This window comes from Pistacia vera, unplaced genomic scaffold, assembly GCF_008641045.1.
Source record: "Pistacia vera cultivar Batoury unplaced genomic scaffold, PisVer_v2 Contig754, whole genome shotgun sequence".
NCBI classification, from domain to species: Eukaryota; Viridiplantae; Streptophyta; class Magnoliopsida; order Sapindales; family Anacardiaceae; genus Pistacia; species Pistacia vera.
In genome coordinates, this window is record NW_022196617.1 from 433,116 (window position 1) to 452,102 (window position 18,987).

General features: G+C 38.3%; 1 protein-coding gene across 1 annotated transcript; it reads right to left on the reverse strand.

Moving 5' to 3' along the window:
- Positions 1–481: 481 nt before the first annotated feature.
- Positions 482–2,212, reverse strand: LOC116115837 (putative UDP-rhamnose:rhamnosyltransferase 1). The gene has a single exon (XM_031401969.1). The coding sequence runs from the start codon at positions 2,134–2,136 to the stop codon at positions 721–723; it is 1,416 nt and encodes a 471-aa protein (XP_031257829.1). The 5' UTR covers positions 2,137–2,212; the 3' UTR covers positions 482–720.
- Positions 2,213–18,987: the final 16,775 nt, after the last annotated feature.

The following is an 18,987-nucleotide window of genomic DNA, read 5'->3' on the forward strand; positions in this document are numbered from 1 at the left end:
CCTTAATTATTAAAAAATTTGGATAATAAGGCCCTTATTTTGAAAACAATTTACAAATATATTCATGGATTATTTTATCCTTATATATAAAATTTTTAGGACATAAATACCCTTGAACTTGAACAAAATTACCCAAGACTAATTATCGAATCTGGCCACCACCGCCAGCGATCGATGGCTGGCCACCACTACCAGTCGCTAGTCGCCGTACGTTGATCTGACTGTAAATCTGACCATTTGTAACCAGATCCATCATGAATCTGGTTGAGGCAGTGGCGTCAGGCAGTCGATAGTGGCTTGGGGTGGGTGGGGGTGACTTTGTTATAAATTAAACTTTTATGTGGTTGAGGTGCTTTAGTAGAATCTCAAATATAGGGGATTAAAAAATAATAATAAAAATAATATTATTTTAAGAAGAAGGATAATTTTATAATTTAAATAATATATTCACTAATTTATTCCTCCCAACCAAACATATCAATATAATAAACTCACCAATTTAATTTAATATTTTCGATAATACAACATTCCCACGAATACAAAACACACTGAGGAGAAATGGCAGGCATAACATAGTCAAGACTGGAGACTTAGACATAAAAATAGAAATAAATACGTTTGCTGGGTTGTTTAGCCGAGTAAATATATCGTCAGTGCCCAATCAGACAAAACTCAACAATCATAAACCCCAGGGCTTTTATTTTTTCACGTGAATAGTAGTCACTCTTGTTTCTTGACCGCATTAGTCTTCAGGTACTCAACAAATCTAACAAAGTAATCTTCCTGCAATTTCTTATTATTGAAATTCATTGTAGCTTTTCTAGCTTTCACTCTTAATTTCTCTCCTTCCTCAGACACCATGGCTTGTGTCAGAGCCTTGGCTATTTCATTCCTGCTAAACGATCCATCTTCACTTCTTTCCACTTCTACAGCAAGACCCTTTTCAACCAGTACCCTTGCATTTAAAGGTTGATCAATTATGAATGGTAACACAACAAGACAATGCCCGAATTGCAAAGTCTCTATGATTGATCCCCACCCAGCATGAAACAATGATCCGCCAATTGATGAATGTCCTAAAATTTCTAACTGTGGCGCCCAACCTATGCAGATCATCCCTTTGCCGTGAACTCTGTCACCGAAACCTGGAGGCAGAGCATCAAGATCATCACTTGCCCACTCAGGTTTCCTCAGTGCCCACAAGAATGGCAATCCGGATAACTCAAGTCCATATGCCATCTCATAAACTTGATCCCTTGTAAGCTTACACTCACTTCCAAATCCTACAAAAACAACTGATTTTGGTTTTTGCTCATCAAGCCATTGAAATATCTTCTTCCATCTCTCATCAGTAATTTGATCTCTTCCATTTACGTTTTCTGGCGTGAGTAAACCAACAGGAATCACCGGTTTTCCGATTATTTTTTCAAATAAATTCAAGTACTCACCTTCATATTCCGGACAGCTACGTATAGCTATAGCTTGACACCCATAGAGCACGTTGGCAGCCCTGTCTATATCTGATATCCCTGATGCATTCAATCCGTAAAGACCATCAAAAGCGCCACTTGCCTCAAAAATCCGCAAAGCTAACCAAGATGAAAATTTAACCCACTCTGGCACTACGGTTAGACTCTCCGGGGATTGCCTGATTTTTGTTTTGTTATCAACCAACAAATCCGGTCCCAAAAAAGCATACATGGATGCTGAGAAAACAGAGAAATGCAAGAGAGGGACTTCATATTCTTGAGCAATCTTGACCGCCCAGTGAGTTAAAACATCACAGAAAATCCAGTCTGGGGACTGCTCAGCTACAAACTGCTTGAAAGGATGTTGAAGGAGATCGTAAGCAATCTTTAAGTACTGAATTTTATCAAAAGAGGGAAGGTCCACTGTTGCCTCGGCTCCTTCAGGCAAAAGTTCGTTACCAATAAAGGCTGGTAATGGAAACTCCACAAGATTGATAAGGGTCGCCAAATTTGGAGGAGGTTTGGGGAGTCTTTGGATGATTTTTGGGGTTGATATGAAGGAGACTTTAACTCCAGATTTGGCTAAGGCTATGGAGAGTTGAAAGAATGGCATCAGGTGGCCGAACGCCGACCATGGAAGCATCGCTACATGAAGTGGTGTAGCCATTTTCGATTATGTGTATGGGAAGCTTGCAAACTTTGACAACTAAAATATACGGCCGCTAGAGATGCTAGAACTCTTTTTCTCTTATATTTTTTACCATTTAATACTAAAAAGGAACACCGTTAAGACATATCCATTGGACTTGTCAGTATTGGAACAAACGACAAGGTGTCATCTATCCATGTAAACACATGTACACGCCCAGCTAGTGGAAACTATAAACTTCAAAACTCCACATATTTTGTGAAAAATCCGTATTAAATTTTTATATAGAAGGAAAGATGATGATATGGTGCGTATTAAGGAACCGGGTATAAGTATATCAGAATAATATCAACAAAAAGACTTTCACATGGAATGTGTATGGCTAACCTAATAAAAACTAGAATTTAGGAGGGCTTTATATTTGGTATAGGAGGCTATTGATGTTTTTGTTGTCTACCACTTCAACAATAAGGGACGAGGCAGATGTATTTGAGGGTCCGTTGTAGGATTTCTTTAAGTAATTTAATTTCTATTATTGAGTTTGGAATTAGGAAGAAGGATCCTAGTAATATTAGGTTTTTTTCTTTAAACCTAGTATGTAAACTTAGTATTCTCTTGTATGAGTGTGATAGCAAACTATAGACAATAAATTCATTGTAACGAAAGAGGTGAGACAGTATTTTAATAATATTGACTCTGCTAAACGTAGCTTGTTAATTGGATGAACTACGGTAAGTCGTTTGTGTTTTTCTTTCACTTTACTAATTTGATATTTGAGTGTGTTTACTTGTTTGATTTCGTTTAACTCTCTAGATTGTTTCAATTGCCTCTAGCATGAAACCAAAGATCATTTAGGAGAGCATTAAGGCATTTGTTTTGCTCAAACAAGAAGAGAGATGCATTGAGGCAAGCAAGGGTTGGTGAGCTTTATATATATAGTGTCACCCTTTCTTTTTAAGTTTTCATATGTAATTTTGGTATCAAGTCACATTATAATTGTTGTGTGTGATTTTTCCATTAAGCTCGAAAAAGTCAGAGTTCTGCGAGGTTGTAGTTCGACCCAGAATCAGTTCAGCTCAACACTTGTCCGACCAGCATAAGCTCGTCGAGATATTACTCGACCTAGCATAAGCTAGTCACGACCAATCCTGACAGTTGTTCGAGTAGATGATAGATAAGATCAAATCCTGGATATTTCGGAAGAGATCATGTCAACAGTAATGATAACATGATCTTAGCACTCAATCGCGAGAATATCGGAGTTGCACTTTAATCTTGATTGCAATTCCTCTAATTTCGCTCTTTCCTTTGTAAAAAACTTGTATATACCACCTCTTCCAATGATGGAAAAGGGGTTAGCAAATTGTTCTAGACCTATTACTATTTTCTTGTAAGCTCTTTAAGTAATAAAAAAAATAGTGAATGTAGGCTCAAGATTCAAACTTGGCGAACCACTTTAAAAACTGATCGTGTTCTTTACATTATTGTTCTTACTTTCATATAACATTGTTGATTATCTTTAATCATCTACACATCGATTCTGACTCTAGTTCCATCAAGGTCAATCGGATCACTTTAGTTGGTGTAATTCTTGCATCAACATTTTGGCACTAGAATGAGGGGTCTCCGCCTACTTTCAAAATTTCTAACAAACAATTTCAGTGAACCGATCACCTGAAACCTCAAATGGCCCCTACCAAATCAAAAACCACTACCGAAAACCATGACAACGTGGAAACCGTCAATTAGGAGGTGCAGCAGACTGCTCTTCTAGGTCGACCACCAATGTCGCCAGTGCAGCAAGTCGCGAATCAACAAGGGGCAATGACTTCGAATCCCGAGAATGGCCAGCTGATAGAGATGATAAGGATGATGGTTGCACAGGCAATACAACAAAATATGGCTGAATTAAGGAATCACAACCAGCCTACTAGGACCTCATCAACCATGCTTCAGAAAGGTTACTCCAATGGGCCAAAATGGCTTAACCTGCTACCAATCTGGCTCATCAGCACCAAAGAGCAACTGTCACCCCCGACACCACAAGGCGCCTTTCGCTCATGAGCGTGAATCCTGCAAGCAAGTTAACCTCGGGAAGCGACTAGGCAAACAACCTATGGGGCAAAATGAAGACCATGGTCGACAAAAGGATGCTCGCCCTAATCGACGAAACAATGAACACCAGCGTGCCGGTTTTCACCCACGCCAAAGGCCAGCTCAAACCTAGCAGGCTCACGAGATGAGTCGTGCATGCCAATCTGGCAATGACTGATGTTTTGGTTTTAACCAACGTTGCAAGCAACGCACAGATGAGCATGATAACATCTATCAATCTATCAATCATGACTCCACCTTGCGCACTAATGCGCGTGATAGAGAGGCTCACAAGCAACTGATCTCCAAACTCACCTGCTTGAGGTAAGACTAAACAAAGATTACAGCCAAAATACTCCTCATAGTGAAAACTTAGATTAGGTGCAAAGAATGCTCGACGATCTAAGATCCCACCAGAATAATTTAGCGGAAGAGATAGTAAGTTCTCTGTTCACGGAAGAAGTTCATCAGGCCTTGCTCCCCCAAGGATTCAAGGTGCCAGAGAGAAAGTTCGATGGGAAAGGGGAGAGACCACCTTGACTCTTTCAACAACCTAATTGAGCTGCATCAAGTCTTTAACTTGGCAAAGTGTCGTTGTTTCGCAGTCACTTTAGTAGGGAATGTCAAGAGTGGTATAAGAGGCTCAAGGCAAACTCAAAACAGTATTGGCAACAGTTCTCTTCATTGTACTTACAACAATTCCAAGCGATGAGATAATTCGTAATGCCACTCAGCTATCTGAGTAATATTCGTTAGGAAAAAGATGAAACTCTGACCTCGTATTTAACAAGGTTCCAGAATGAACAAGCAAAAGTCACGGATGCACCTGAAGAATCAATCTGAATTTTGCTTATAGTAGGAATAAGGTCGTAGACGGAGCTGTGAAAAGATTTTCAGAGCAAAAACCATTTGAGCTCGGCCAAGTTCTATCAAATAGCCACCAAACTCAGCGAGTAGAAAGCTTGCTGGCTGCCTTAGCAAGAAGCTCACCTAGAAGAGCCTCTAAAAGGCGACAAGATCGTCCAACAGATAAAAGAAGGGTCAGGATCACAATGAGGGATCAAAACAGGTTCTAGGGAAGGCAGAAAATAGAATCTCGCAAAGAAAGGCAACATTTTTCACAGTATACAAAGTATAACCCCCCTAACGTAAGATGTAACTCACATCTATGAAGTCTGTCGCAAGGCAAGCAAAATACCTGTGCTAGAAAGAATGAGGAGACCACCAGGTAGAAGAGATCTTCAAAAATACTACAGGTAGCACCGAGACATTGACCACAACACTAATGAGTGTCGGTCTCTAAAAGATGCCATTGAGGACCTGATCAGAAGAGGCCAAAAGAATTTGTCAAAGAGGAGCCAACTCGCGAAAATCCAGGCGAACAAAGTAATTAGATCCAGCAAACCCAGCCGAAAGATGATGTTTTGGTGGGTATGATCTATGGGGGACCCAACATTGCAGCAATATACACAGGAGGCTAAGACTGACTCGGTCCCCCGAGTAATGAACAGTGAGCAAAAGCCACCAAAGCGGCCCAGGTAAGAAAGCGAGGTGATATGGTACACCGAGGAAGAATATGACCAATCTCTTCGCCACAACCATGATGCAATTGTAATCGCAACGAGGATCGGCAATGCTTGAGTACTCAAGGTAATGGTCGACAACAGTAATGCACCAAACATCATTTTCTTGGGAGCTTTCTAAGAGATGAGGTTTACCAAGAGAGATCTAAGGGCATGTCCATTGCCACTGTATAGATTCACCAGGGATAGCTTGAACCCCAAGGAAACAATCGAGCTACCCGTAACTCTGGGGAAAAAGCCTTAGATAAGGACGATGATGATAGAATTTTTAGTGGTTGACTGCCCGACAATCTACAACGTCATTTTGGGAAGGCCAATCCTGGATGACCTAAGTGCAGTCACCTTAGTGCGCTGCCAAGCAATGAGGTTCCTAACTCCAGACAGGGTCGCAACAATCAAAAGTTGCAGGAAAGATTCAAGGGAGCGTTATAATCAGGTCATTCATGCTGCACAAAAATGGCCACTCCCGAGAACCATGGTCATTATTGAGTCTGAGCCAAAGCCCGGACCACTGGAAGACACCATAGATTCCTGCATCCATAAAGAAGAGCCTATAGCAAGGCCTACTTAGGAATTGCGAGAAGTACCTGTCAGCAAGGAAGACTTAACTCGCATGCTGAAAATTGGGAGTAATCTTAGTGATGAGCTGGCAAACAGTCTTGTGGGGTTCCTAAAGAAAAACCTTGACATGTTCGCTTGAGTACATGCAGACATGGTGGGGATCAGTCCCAAGGTAATGTTTCATAGATAGAACATCAACTCAGAGGCTCAACCAATAAGACAAAAAAGAAGATCCATGGATGTTGAGTGATCTAGAGCGCTCAGAGATGAAGTTGATAAGCTTCTGAACATCAACTTCATTCGAAAAGTAAAGTACTTGAACTGGCTCGCCAATTCGGTCTTAGTGAAGAAGTCAAATGGTAAGTGGCGGACTTGCATCAACTTCACTTATTTGAACAAGGTTGTCCTAAAGACAGCTTTTCGCTGCCCCTGATCGATCAATTAGTAGATGCAACAGCAGGGAACACACTACTAAGCTTCATGGATACTTACTCGGGATATAATCAAATCTCGATGTATCAGCCCAATGAAGAACAAACCTCATTTATTACCGACCAGGTATCTATTGTTACAGGGTTATGCCATTTGGCTTGAAGAACGCCAGAGCGACTGATCAACGATTGGTGAATCAAATGTTCACCAAGCAAATTGGTAAAACCATGGAGGTGTATGTTGACAACATGCTTGTTAAATCAAAGGTCGTCGAAAGCTACATCAAACACATGGGAAAAATGTTCGATATCCTAAAAAAATACTGAATGAGATTAAACCCTCTGAAGTGTGCTTTCGGGGTAAGCTCAGGGAAGTTTTTGGGCTTCCTTGTAAATCAGTAAGGTGTTAAAGCCAACACAGACAAGATTCAAAATCTCTTGAACATGCAGAGTCCAGCTAATATAAAACAGGTTCAAAGTTTGATAGGGTGAGTGGTCGTACTGAGCAGGTTCGTCTCCCGACCTACAAATAGGTGCATGCCTTTCTTTGAGACCCTAAAAGGGAATAAGGGTTTCAAGTGGACAGAGCAGTGCGAGAAAGCATTCTAGGAGTTGAAGAGGCATTTGGGGCAACCTCTTTTGTTGTCAAAGCCCATCCTAGGCGAGCCCCTACTATTGTACTTATTATTATCAAAGTCCACGATCAGCACGGCTTTGGTACACGAAGAAGGGGGAGTGCAGTGGTCGATGTACTATGTGAGCAAGTAGTTGCTTGATGCTGAGACAAGGTATCTAGAGATGAAAAAGCTCACATATGCACTCATCATAGCTGCTCAGAAGTTGTGGCCATATTTTCAGGCACACTCTATACATGTTTTGACTAACTTTCTGCTGAAAAAAGGATAATACAAAAGCCCAAGGCATAAAGTAGATTAATTCAGTAAACTATGGAGTTAAGTCAGTGCGACATCAAGTATATCCCAAGAACCACAATCAAAGGACAAGATTTGGCTAACTTTATCTCAAATTTCTCAAATCAGCCCGAGTAGGGAGATAAGCCCACCTGAAGTCAGCACCTCGAAAGTGAACAAGCCAACAGGGCCAAAGCTCGACAGTTTATGGCAATGGACCTTATACATGGATGGGTCCTCAAATGAGAAGAAGGCGGAGCTAGGCTTCTGCTTGAAAGTCCTGAAGGGAATTCGATCCGAGCTATAGTAAGATTTGGGTTTTCTGCCTCAAACAATGAGGTAGAGTATGAAGCCATACTTGTGGGGATCAGCCTCGCCAAAGAAATGGGGGTAGAGTCAATCAACATATACAATGACTCCCAGCTCGTGGTCTACCAAATTTCTAGAGGGTATCAGGCGAAAAAGGAAAAAATGGCATCCTATCTCCGGAAGGTAAAATCTGAACTTGTGTATTTAAGACTTTTACAATTCTACAGATTCCAAGGGAGAAGAATTTAGTGGCCGATGCTCTAGCTCGCCTAGCCTCAGCAATTAGCAAGAAGTAAACTGATTTCATTCCTGTTAAATTCCTCCCAAGTCCAAGCATCCTCGTATCGCAAGAATCAGTTTTGGTGACATGGAAAAGGTACAGTTGGATGGATTCAATAACCGCATACCTGAGAGATGGGACAGTGCCCCAGGGAAGAAATGAAGCTAAAACCCTTTGAGCAAAATCAGCTCGGTATACGCTTATCAATGACAGGTTGTATAAGCGAGGCTATAATTCCCTACTCTTGCGATGTGTTGATCACAAAGATGCGGAGTACATCTTAAAGGAAATCCACAAAAGTATTTGTGGGAATCAGACCGAGGATAGATCTTTGGCATACAAAGTACCTCGCCATGGATACTATTGGCTGATAATCTTCAAAGTTGCGGCCGACTTTATAGAAAATGCGATAAATGTCAAAGGTTCACAGATATTCCGCGAGCTCCACCTCAAGAGTTGACCACTTTAACAAGTTTATGGCCATTTAAGATCTAGGGGATCGATTTGATAGGCCCTTTGCCTCAAGGAAAATGAGCCATCAAGTTTGCAGTGGTCGCAATTGATTACTTCACCAAGTGGGCAGAAGTCGAGCCTTTAGCCACCATCACTTTGAGCAAGCTAAAATATTTCATCTACAAAAACATCATTTGTAGATTCAAAATCCCCCATACAATCATAATTGAAAATGGGAAGCAATTCGATTGCAAAGACTTCCAATCATTTTGTGAAAGGCTTAGCATCAAGAAAAGCTTCTCCGTAGTCTACCGACCCCAAGCTAACAGTCAAGTAGAAGCTGTCAATAAAGTAATCAAACACACCATCAAGAAGAAGCTCGACTCTCTCAAAGGGAGATAGGCAGATGAACTACTAGAGGCTCTATTATCATATAGAACAACTGTTAGAAGTTTGACAGGAAAAACCTTATTTTTGCTTTCTTATGGATGTAAGGCAATGGCCCCGGTTGAAGTGGGGAATAGTTCATTTTGGAAAGAAGTCTTCAATGAAAAAACAAATGAAGATCGTCTCTATCTAAGGCTGGATTTAATCGAAGAGCACTAGGCTAAGTCTCAACTAAGGGTTGCTTCCTACCAAAAGCGAACCAAAAGATACTTCAACTCCAAGGTCAAAAATTGAGATTTTAGGGTGGGCGACCTAGTTCTTAGAAAGGTTGTCTCGAGTACACAGAACTCGAACTTAGGGGCACTTAGGCCCAAATGGGAAGATCCTTTTAAGATCTCTGAAAAGCTCGCACCATGAACTTTTTACCTAGAACACCTCAATGGTGAAGCTATATTGCGAGCATGGAATGCCAAGCATCTGCGAAAGTACTACTAATAAGTGGCTCAAGTTTCAAGTTTATTCTATCTTCTTTCTCTTAGAAATCAATGTAAGGTCTCTTACAACCAACTTTCATTTATTAATAAAGAGGTATTATTCAAAACTTTTGTCTTTATTTAATATTATTTATCTGCTGTTTCAAAATCGCGACCTAAGCGATCACATCTAAAAAACTCAGAGTCAAGAGTTTGAAAAAACCTATTCAATATGTTGGCAATAAAATAATGAGGGGGAATGGACATCCTACACCTCAAGAGGGTATCTGAAATCACTGCCTAACCTATAGGGGATTTTTTCAAGAGATATCTCCCGGAGCCCTCAATGGAAGTCAAGTTGCATAAACGTCTTTTATGCACTCGAGATCATCAGCCCCAATCGAGTACTTGGTTCCTTCTAGGGCCTAGGAACTGGAGATCTCCTTAGCAGGGGAGTCTTCCTAGAAGCATTATCCGAGGAACCCGCAACATCATTGTCTGAACTCTTTACAACGAAGTCCTCAGAAACTTCCGAGACTACTTCCCCAAGAATAGCTTAAGTTGTTGGGGACTCAAAAAGTCGATCTATGCTATGGCTGCCGGACAAAGACATCGGAAACAGAAGCGACCAAGTGTTAGAGTTTGAAATTTCAACGACCTATCCATACTTTGCTTTCAGTTCAGGCACCCAGGTTAGCTCGCATCGATCAACAGATGCAAGCGAGCTATCAAGGTTCCGGTGGCCACCTCCTTAAACCCTTCTAAAACTCAAACTAGCAGGTCTTCTCAGAAAAACCCTAAAAGGGCCATGGCCACCCTTAACAGCAAAGAAAGCTTTAAATAAAGAAGGGAGAAGAAAATAGCCTTATCAAAGTATAAAACGTGGTGGGAGTTTGTTGGAAAGTCACCATAAATTTAAGAGAGCAACGACGAAATCAAAAGCAAGTAAAATCTGAAATATTACAAATGTGTATTTCTGACAAAGGATACCTACTTTTATAGTGGTGAGCATGGGAGTCGAAGGGGTAGGATTTGACCTTAACCATTGATCTACGATGAATCTCAGCCTTCCATTCGGCGAGCAATCTTGGCCACCTGACGTGGCCACGTGTCAATCATCTATAAAGGTGATCAATCGTCAAAATTCTACAATCATAACCGTCGTTGCATGTCACCTTGACTTCGCACCTAGACAGTTATAGTCGCCCACGCGCAATAAAAATTAACTGCAAAAGTCGACTACATTTAATGCAACACAATCACATCGAAATTACTCACATGCTCCTCATTTCAAATTCGAGGTTTATCGTGAATGTAACAGGAGCAAAAAGGCTAAGTCTTGTTCACATCGATTGAAGTTAAGTTCGACTCATGAAGCTTGGCCAAATATGCATTCAACATACAACCTGTGAAGTTCAAGCTTAATATCAAATCGAGCAATTAGTCTTCGAAGCTCAAAACGAGCACCAAACACTAAAGGGAAGATGTTGTGTGCAATTTTTCCATTAAGCTCGTAGAAGTCAGAGTTCCGCAAGGTTGTAGTTTGACCTAGAATCAGTTCCGCTTAACACTTGTCCGACCCAGCATAAGCTCGTGGAGATATTGCTCGATCTAGCATAAGCTAGTCGCGACCAATCCTAATAGTTGTTCGAGCATATCACAGATAAGAGTAGATATCGGATATTTCGGAAGAGATCAAATCAACAATAATGATAGCACGACCTTAGCGCTCAATCACAAGAATATCGAAGTTGCACTTTAATCTTGATTGTAATTCCTTTAATTTCACTCTTTCCTTTGTAAAAAACTTGCATATAAACCCCTTCCAAGGGGTTAGCAAATTGTTCTAGACATATTACTATTTTCTTGTAAACTCTCTAAGTAATAAGAAAAACAGTGGACGTAGGCTCAAGATTCAAACTTGTCAAACCACTTTAAAAACTAATCGTGTTGTTTACATTATTTTACTTACTTTCATATTACATTGCTGATTATCTTTAATCACGTACACATCAGTTCCAACTCTACCACGGTCAATCGGATCACTCTAGTTGGTGTTAATGCTTTTTATACTTACAAATATTATAATGGGTAAAATTCATATACATTATTCATTATTTATTTATTTTATTTTTTATCACGTCACTTTACTTAGTATTTCCAATATAAATTTGTTACAATTAATATTATTCTCTGTAAATATCAGTATAAAATTTATTATGTATAATATTATTTAAATAAATAATATGATCAACGATGAAACAATGTGATGATTAATATGCTAGAATTAATCTAGAACACAGAGAACAAAAAGAGACTTTTTAAAGTGGTTTGACTACCTGTAATGCAAGGCTTACGTCCACTGTTATGTTATTGAAATAGTAGATCTATTACAAAGACTTTGCAATATGCTTATATAGTGTTTGTTACATGGTTGAGTTGGAGATTAACTCAAATTTAATTAAATGGTAAGTTACGCAATCATCAGCCTTGATTATAGGATCCATGTTGCAAGATATTTGCAGGCCAACTGGGAATTAATCTGCTCTAGACTTACACAACAACTGCTCCGAGTTTTTAGAGTGCGAGCTCGAACTTCAAAAAGTACGAGCTTCTCCATCCAAGTTGATGATGTGCAATTTGCAACCACGAGCGGCTACTTTCTGATGCAAGCATGAGCCACCATGTTGTGCCACAAGCACAATAACACGACCTCTTGCTTGGCGAACTCTTGTTGACCAAGTTTTGACAACGCGATCTGCTTACCGGGAAACCTTACCGTTCTAGGATTGGGTTTGTCTTTTTTTGGCTTTGCATTTAATGTAAGTATATTCATGCATTTAATGCAAGCATGGTGAGACGACGTTCCCTTTTTGCGCATTAAATGCTGACACATCGATGATACAATTACCCAGGTTTCCTTCGATTACAGTCATGTAGAAGTGATGAACAATTAGGGTTGACTCCCACTCAGAAGTATTGTACTATAAATTGAAATTTAACCGTCATTGACCACCTTTGGCTTATATTTTTTAAACACAAGATGATCTATGGTGAAAATCAAATTTGTATGATGCATTCATGGACCCAATTAAAATCGCATCATCCATGCTATCGAGGGGTGGACGAATTAATTGTTTATGAACAACAGGACCTATATTTAACAGAGTTAAGATAGTTAATATCGTTTTCTTGAAGGTTAATTTACATTTTCCTATTCTATCTCGAAATAACAAATTTCTACCGTAAGTTTTCGAAACTATCAACGTCCCACCTAATTTTAAATTTCAACCATTAGAACTACCAGTCTAAGGGCTTTCTATTATTTTCTTTTCTTTGCTTGACTTTTTAATTTAATTAAAAATTTATATTTGAAAGTTTAATTTATGATTTTAATAGAGCGTTGTTATACAATTTAGATATTTTTCAAAATTTAGATCCCAAATAATGTTTTTGTTTGGATGATTGTTGGGGCCGATATGAAGGAGACTTTAACTCCAAACTGGCTAAGGCTATGGAGAGTTGAAAGAATGGCATCAGATGGCCGAAGGCTGACCATGGAAACATCACTACGTCAAGTGGTTTAGCCATTTTCGATTATGTGTGTGAGAAAGGCAGCCTACATGATTAGAAAACTGTTGATTTATGTCGGGTTCAGACACACGATTTTGTCTTGAAAAGACGTTTCTGTGTGGTGAGGGTGTCAGATCCAGATATATTGTAGTAGGTAGATTCCCAAATGCATTGTCTGTTTTAGACCTTGAGACAACTGACTAAAACTAAAACTAATAAGAAAGTAAAATGGTGTTCTTATCAAGTGTAGCTGTAATTTCACCAACAAATTAAATATTGAATTAGGTAAAATGTTGTTCCCGAAATAATATGTTAAAGCTGCATATTGATGATTAAGACAATGTGGTAATGCGGTAATACTTTCACCTAAATAAACATTTAAATTTGTTGAAAGTTAGTCATTGCTAGCATAATTGCATAAACAACTTTTCCTGAATCTTGAATATATTCATTGATAAATGTGAAAAATGTTGTAGCCTGTACTATTCTATACTTCTTCAATCTTGATTATAGAAGAAAGATATAATCACATAGGAAGTCTTAAGCAATATATAATTAAAATTTATCATTTTAATTTTACACGAAAAAAAAAACTTGTTTGGACAGTCTCATCATCTCGCTTTAGGGCATGGTAAGACCATTTTATAAAATAAAGACATTTATCTATATCTCCATAAGAATAAGTGTATATGTATATGTATAAAAAGAAAATATAGTAAGATATATAATTAAAATTTATATATAATTTTTTTTTGTTTTATTAAAAAAAAAAAAAAGCATTTTATCAATTTTCGGAACAAAATTTGTTAAAGGAATGGTACTTTCTTTTTTCATAGTAGATACTTTGTAGATAAAATTCCATTAACGTCTCTATTGATAGTTTATCATAGTATTTGAAATAATCTAATGAGTAATGCTACACTTACAAAAAAATTTTACAAAGATCTCTATACAAAGTGATGTGACAAAAAATGAAAGGAATAGTGAATTTAATAAATTTGACATTTTGTTTCACTCTTCCATTCATTTTTTGCCACCTCACTTTGTATGCAAATATTTGTAAGATTTCTTTGTAAATATAGTATTATTGTGATATAATTGGGTCTAAATCATGCCCAGGCCAGTGTTGGTCAGACCAATGCCACCAAGCCCAGTGCGATCTCGACTAGATAGTTGTTGGAAATGGACGGTGGTGCTCTGGCCAAGTGTCACGGGCTGGGAGTTTCACTCTCAAAAAGCTAACGTATCAAGTAGAGAGACTCTCCTCATTTATAAGTCCAAGACCTCTCCAAAATGCTTCCGATGTGGGATTCGTTATATTCACTCCCACCCAATTAGAGATGGCAATGGGCAGGGCCGAGCCAAGACTGGGTACCCTTTAGCTAGGGCCCAATCCCGACCCCATGACAAAGGCCAAGTCCGGACCCGAGCCCATCACGGGGATGACGAGTAAAGCCCAGCCCGACGGGCTTTTTGTAATCTCAATCCCGGCCTAAGCTCGCCCATTTTTATACTGTGAACTTTTAAATATTAATAAATTTCAATTTTTTTTTATATTTTTAATTCTAGAAACAATTTTTAAATATTAATTTATTTTTTAATACTCACCAAATATTAATAAATTTCAATTTTTTTATATATATGTTGGATAATTTTGTAATTAGATATATAGTATTAGGGTAATTTAGTAAAATTAATAGTAAAATTTTCGGGCCTGAAGACATACCCATTGTTAGTGTATGCCCTAGGAACCAATCGTGTCATCGGTTCCGAGGCATTATGTTTTGTATATATATATGAATGTGTATAGTTTGTACATACATTTTATCTTATCAATAAAAGAAAGTATTCTTATTTTACATGTGGTTATTGCTTCATTTATATATATGTATTACATGTGAAATGTCCTGATGATACAAATCTTTAGAAGATCAAAATCATCAAAGTATTCCCTACATAGGTAATATTAATTGGGCAATAATATTATATAGTAGGCATGCTGAATGCCTCCGTAGAATATCATGTGATGGTATTAGTGTGGGTGATTATAAAAGTTATATCACTAGAGCATTAGCATGGATACGCGGTTAGTGAACTGTTTATCGAATATGGCCATTTATGACGAATCACATGGACATTTAAAATGTAGTCAATGATTTATCATAAGATCGTACTAGTATATTATTAATCCTTAGACTAGAGATATCACGGTTGGATTCTGCATAAACGCATATGGTTCATATGGTGTACATACACGAGGCTAATCATGCCATGTGTTAATAAGCCGATTTGGCCATGTGTTGTTTATGTGTGAGGACAAGTGATAGTCAAGATGGGATCCGTTGACTTAGTATAGATTGATATCAAGTTCCTAGACAAATGTCAAGATACATTGGAAAAGGGAAATCTCCGGCCAGGGTATATAAAATGTTACATGAAAGGTTGTTTCATAGTGACATGTTCCATATGTATTGAATTAAAATTAAGATAAGGATTTTGACATACCATGAATCCATTCTTAATTGGGATTAGACAACGGAAGGATTTGATTATACAACGTGTATGATTGTAGAAGGTTCATTGGAGTATATCTTCATTGTGACTTAGGGGTTATGGAGCATTACTAGATGCCTACTATAATCAGTGGGAGTTTTGTTTATAAAGAGTTATGACAAAACATATCGAAATAGTCTGTGATATTGGGCCCATGGCTAGGCCACAGTGAACCTAAGAGGTCACACATAAAAACTAAGGAGAATTGAGAAATAGCCAAAGAGAGTTGATTATCCAAGGTTGGCTAGCACCTACCAAGGGTAATATAAATTGGATTTTACAAGGGGTTGTAATTGCAAACAATTAAGGGTTAAATTGTTATATAAACAATTTAAGAGTTAAATTGTTAATTATGATTAAATGTTAATCCAATGTTATCATTTAAAGAAGTTTAACAACTTCATAACAATTATGGAATTGTTTAAGGAAGTCCAAAACAATTATTGAATTGTTTACAAGGATTCCTATATAAAGAAAATGATATATCAATTTTTGTGTAGAGATCAAAATCTCTAAGAACCCTAAATATTTCTCTTGGTCAAATTTCTTCTTCCCTTGGTGTGGATACTCTTTTGCTTAATTTCTCTTGAAATTAAGAGTCTCCAAGGTTGCTAAGGACTTAAGGTAACATGTTCTACCTTACTTATTTCAATTTGATTGAATTTTTTTTTTTAAATTATGGCCATACTTGTTATAGTATGATATGCTTGATTCTTCATGCATCTATCTTTCACCCATGGCCGGCCCGTATCCAATGGTGGGCTGTAAAATCAATCCCAGGCCAAAGCCCACTAACATCAGGTAAAGCCCGACCTTTTCGAGATGGGATGGGATGGGCCGGGCTGGGTACCTGAATATACCGAGCTCATTGCCTTCTTTACACCCAATCCTGTGACGCCCTCATCACAGATGGGGCCCCCTGCCGATCTGTCCACCTTACTCTCGTGTGAACCCACAACCACACGTGGACGCCCCCGCGTGGGTGCTTGGCGGTACATCGAAAGATGGATTGGGTTTGCTCTGATACCACTTATCATGGGCTGGGAGTCTCACACCCAAAAGCTAACCTATTAGGTGGAGGGACTCCCCCTATTTATAAGCTCAAGACCTCCCCAATACGCTTTCGATGTGAGATTCGTTACACAAGGTTACCAGGCCATGCACGACTTGGCTTAGATCACACCTAGCATGGTTCGATTTAGGCTACAATCGCACCAATCAAATTTTCTTTTTCAGCTTTTGAAATCATTTTTTTTTTTTCAATTTAGATTTCTTTTATAATTTTTTGGAAGTTTTTGTTTTTTTTTTTTTATAATTATCCAAAAAAAATTTTCCCAAATTATATTTTCATATAATTTTTTAGAGTATTTAATTTTAAATCATCATACTTTTTTATTTTATTTTCAATTTTTGTAATTTATGTTTCAAGTTTTTTTTCTTCAGGTTATTTGATTTTAATTTTTCAAATTTTTAGTTTTCACATTATTTTATTTATTCTTCCTTCTTCTAAAACCTTTTTCAGATTATTTTTTTAATGACTTTCACATATAAATTTAAGATTAATAAGTGAAAGACAACAATATCCCTAAGTCAGATAACTTTAACACTTTTAGAGTGTGTTTGGTTGGAGGTAATGTTGGATTGTTAAGATAATGTCATCTTATATTACTTGATTATCACTTTTGGTTGTCAAGTAATATAATATTCCGATAATCTTCCAAAACCAGTAGTAGATACTGTTTGTAATATTAGAGGTAATTTGGTTACCTCCATTTTCTTAAGTATTTTAAGATTATTTGGTAATCTTATTTTTGTTATAATTTTACCCCTTATCAATAAAATTTTTAGACAATAATGCCCTTGTTTTAAAAATAATTTACATTAATCTGCCATTACAATTTTACCCCTATTCAAAAAAGTTTTTGGAAAATAATGCATTTATATTTAAAACAAATTGTAGACCACCACTGCCACCTAGCCACCACCGTCGGCCGCCACGGGAAGTCACCAAGAGTTGTCAATATGGCCGTTTTCGACCATATTAATGGCTGAAAATGGCAAGATAGCCATTGATCTGGCCAAAATAGATCTGACTATTTCTGGCCAAATCTACGGGCATATTGGCGACTCTTGGCGATTTCCAATGACTTCCGACAACTTTCGACGATGGTAGGCGATGGCTAGCGGTGGTGGCTGGCGGCAGGAAATGGCTCGGGGTGGGTGGGGCTAATTTGGTTACAAATTAAAGTTTTATATAAGCTGGGGTGTTTTAGCTAAATCTGAAATGTTGGGGGTTAAAAGAATTATTCACTAATTAAAAATAAAAATAATATTTAATTAATATTTAAAATGAGAGCAATTTAATAATTTATATAACATACCCATCAATTTATTCCTCCCAACCAAACACATTAATAAAACATATCCACCAATTTATTCCAATTAACCAAACACATTTCTCTAAAGATTTTCAGTAATCTTCAAGATAATCTAACTTTCATTAATATAATATTCTCAGTCTCTTAACCAAACACACCCTTAAAGTTTAAACTGTTACCAGTCCTTTAATTGATAGGAAAAAAAAAAAAAAAAAAAACTATCTTTTTTGTTGATTTTTTAATTTGTGGCAAAATCACCTCCACCCACCCCAAGCCACTGTCGGCCAATGTTTTAAAACCCGACCCGGCCCGGCCTAGCCGGTTTAACCGGTTCAACCGGGACCCGGAAGCTTCAACGGGCCGAGTTTATATTTTTCCTATTCACCCAAAACCCTAGGAGTTTGGGAGGATGATCGGTGAATAATTGACGGCCAGGATGTTGGCGCTTTTGAAGAGAAAGTGCTGGTGAATGCAATGGTGGTGACAAAGTTGATTTCCGGTGAGTAAATCGATCGGAAATTGAATAAAGCTGGCAACGGAAACAACCGGCTTTTGTCGACGATTGGCGAGGCTAACGGGGGTGGGGTGAGGTGGGTTTTGGTCGGGAGGAAGAGTGGAGTAATTTATGGGTGATGGGGAGGGTTGTCGACGCCGGCGTCGATGAGATCTGGCCTGGAATGCCGACGCCGACATCGGTGAGATCTAGTCGAAATCGAACCTATTTCGGCCAAATCTTGGGCATATTTTAAGGGGAATGGGCTCAAGGGACGATTGGGGTTGCATCTGGGGTGTCACCGCCGCCAACCAGTCACCAGCTGATTTGTATTTGGGGTGTCTTTGCTAAATTTTAAAACCTATAGGGACTTAAAAAATTTTAGGGGTG